General features: G+C 43.0%; 1 protein-coding gene across 1 annotated transcript in view; it reads right to left on the bottom strand.

Moving 5' to 3' along the window:
• Nucleotides 1–2,996, bottom strand: part of rap1gds1 (RAP1, GTP-GDP dissociation stimulator 1) — a 43,623-nt gene that overhangs the window by 10,101 nt on the left and 30,526 nt on the right. The window contains exons 7-10 of the mRNA XM_015398037.1: nt 2,367–2,510; nt 745–876; nt 493–627; nt 244–369 (exon numbers count right to left, since the gene is read on the bottom strand). Of these exons, the coding sequence (XP_015253523.1) occupies nt 244–369; nt 493–627; nt 745–876; nt 2,367–2,510 (537 nt within the window). The remainder of the gene's footprint in view (nt 1–243; nt 370–492; nt 628–744; nt 877–2,366; nt 2,511–2,996) is intronic.

Genomic DNA, 2,996 nt, shown 5'->3' with positions numbered 1-2,996 from the left:
ATCAGTTTTTTTTTTTGCACTGTTCCCTCTTTTACACCCTGAACTTTGTGGTTAAAACAAAAAAAACTGGTGCATAGGGTGCATAAATAAAACCGCAAACAAATGATTGATTTTCTATTTTAATGAGATGATTGAATAACGGGAGGAAGTTGAAAACAGAAGCGTTTCATCTTGAAAGCTGGTTTTATTTCTCTAAAACTCGTAGCTCTCCATTAACCCTGATCTGCTCTGAACAAACCTTACCTTGAGTATCGATGAGCATTCGTAACGTTCCAAGGAGTTTAAACTGGACAGGAGGCATCTCCGACTGCAAAAACTTTAAGACCACATCCGCCACCCCAGCAGACAGCATTTTGGATTTGTTCACCACTGAGGAGACAGAGAAAAGCAGCAGGGTTCATTACAGCTGAGGACTCAGATGAAAACAGCCTTTTTTTTGCTGCTTTTGCTGGAGATAAACCCTCCTGCCGTCCAATGGATGGAGCCTCTCACCAGGTATAGCTAGGTTCCTTAGAGCGCTGAGCGCGGCGTGCTGTACGGTCACGTTTCCCTCTTCCACGTGGCGATCCAACAGATCCAGAAGTTTCTGAACGATCCCGGTGTCCACCATGTGGATGCAATTCCCGTCTGATCAGAGAGACACAGGGAAGAGTGGATGTCAGGAGAACTGATCGGACGCACGCCCTGCTGCAGACACCAGGCGTCTCCTTCTAATGCTAATTAATTTGCTTGTGAAAAGCTTACCGTTGCGGGCAAAGTTTGCGATGGCCAAAGCCCCGGCGAGCTGCAGCTGATGGTTGTGGGAGGGGATCCAAGAGAGGACCCTCTGGAAGACGCTGCCTTTTCCTCCCTCGAACAGCTTCTGCATGGATTCATCTGCAGAGAGAGGGAGGGCGGCTTCACAGCTGCTTCCACGCTAACGCATCACTGCAAGGCTGCTAGCGAGACAAACTCATTTTCTTTTTAATATTGTCTTCATTAAAGGTGACAGCCTCCCAGCCAGTAGGTGGCACCCTCATTCTGTATAGTTTCCAACCTAATTACAGGGTCCACCAATGCACTGGAAAAAATCGAAATCTAGATAAGTAATTTTTTCTCAAATTAAGTGCATTTGTTCTTGGATTAAGGAGATAAAAGAGACATTTTGCCAATGAAACAAAACAATTTACATTAAAAATAAGAAAAAACAATTGCATTGTCTTATTTCAAGTGCATATTATCTAATTATCATATTTAAAGAGTAAAAATACTCATTCCATTGGCAAACTATCTAATTTACCTACTCAAATTAAGGGTAAATACACTTAATTTAACATTTTTACTCATGACTAGATTGTTTTTTTCAGTGTGCGAATGAAACCAAGTCCATATCAGCAGTCAGCCTCATCCAAAAAATCAGTTTCTAAAGTCCGGCTTTACACTTTATGATATTTTTAGGGCTGCAACTAACGATTATTTTAATAATTGATTAATCTGTCGATTATTTTTTCAATTAATCTATTAATAATCAGATAGCAAAAGGGTCCTTAAAGATTTTTTACAGAATTAAACCAACTGAAACTTAAACTCGTTTGCTTCAGGAGTTCCGGTTAGAGCATATTAACCGACAAAAGAAAAAAAAAATCTCATATACAAACTATTTATGTATATTTTTGCAGTTTAATTATTGCTCTAATTTGGTCGCTAAGTCAGCTAAAGGTTTCAGAGTCTCTATCCTCCAGTTATTGACTAATTAAAAAGTTATAGAGGACGATCTTTTGTTTCTGGGTAGATCATCTAAATAATTGGTCCTCCTAATTGTCAATCATTCTGCTGATATGTTTACGTAAGGCCATCCTACGTGCTCGTTCCATTAGCCATCTTTTTCTTTCAGGCGTATATCTGTGGTGAGCTACGGCGTCAGACAGTCATTACAGCTCACCTTTCTCACGGTGGTTCTTTGAAAATGGCCGAGGGTCGTAAGAGGAAGTGTAGAAGAAAAGAAAGGCCTCAGAGGAGGCAGATATATCCCAGAATTCTTTGTGCTGAGAGATCTCCTCACAAAGCATTATGGGATTTGCTGTCGCCATAGGCTGTCGCTACCCGACAGCGGCGGCTAATATCAAAGATGTCGCAGGCACCGCGTGGTGGAGGAGGAGTTACGTGACCAACGTGGCAAAAAGCAGTGATCATCAGAGATGCACTTGAAATAAGACAATGCAAATGTTCTTTCTTAATTTAAATGTAAATTGGCAAAGTCACTCACTTACCTCCTCAATTCAAGAACAAATGCACTAAGAAAAAAATGACTTATTTCGATTTTTTCCAGCGAAGTCCTGCATGTGATGATGCAGCCAGAGGAACGTGATAATACTTCTTACACTCACCCCCCAGAAGCAGGAGAACCATGAGGTCGGAGGCGGTCTTGAGCTGGGCGATGTCCTCCTCCCGCTCGCCGTCCACAGTCTGACCCACCACCTCCAGCAGACACTCCACCAGGCCCGCCTCCACCAGCTGCAGCTTTATAACATCTGCCGGAGGAGAAGCACAATGAGGCGCCTGAAAGCCCTAAAGCATCGAACATGAGGATCAGATTTCAGTCTGGAGGAAGTTTTCTTCACCGTTACATTAAAACACGAAAAAAAAGGGATCCAAGAACTATTCCGAATTCTCCCGAGTGGTGCACGACTTTACAGGAGTGAATAAAGTGAATGTGATTGGTCGATTATCAAGGGGGCGGGATTGTTGTGGGGGAAGGTTCACAAGCAGGTTTGGTTGTAGGCGGTTTGTCGGAAGCATCTTGCTAACCAGTTAGCAACTTAGTGCTAGTAGGTTCCCAATGGTAAATTCCATTGAGCAAGTAGCACTAAATTGCTAGGCTCGTGAGACCATCCTGATCTCGCGAGCTTTCAGGATTTCACTCGCTAATCAGTCTGGAGACTCTCCGTTGAAGAAAATTTGGAGCCGTTCACCAAACGAACGTCCAATCAGCGTTGGCTTTGAGGCGGGTTGAGGTG

This window comes from Cyprinodon variegatus, unplaced genomic scaffold (genome assembly GCF_000732505.1).
Source record: "Cyprinodon variegatus isolate N-32 unplaced genomic scaffold, C_variegatus-1.0 Scaffold907, whole genome shotgun sequence".
Taxonomy (NCBI): Eukaryota; Metazoa; Chordata; class Actinopteri; order Cyprinodontiformes; family Cyprinodontidae; genus Cyprinodon; species Cyprinodon variegatus.
This window is presented reverse-complemented; position numbering and strand designations above follow the sequence as displayed.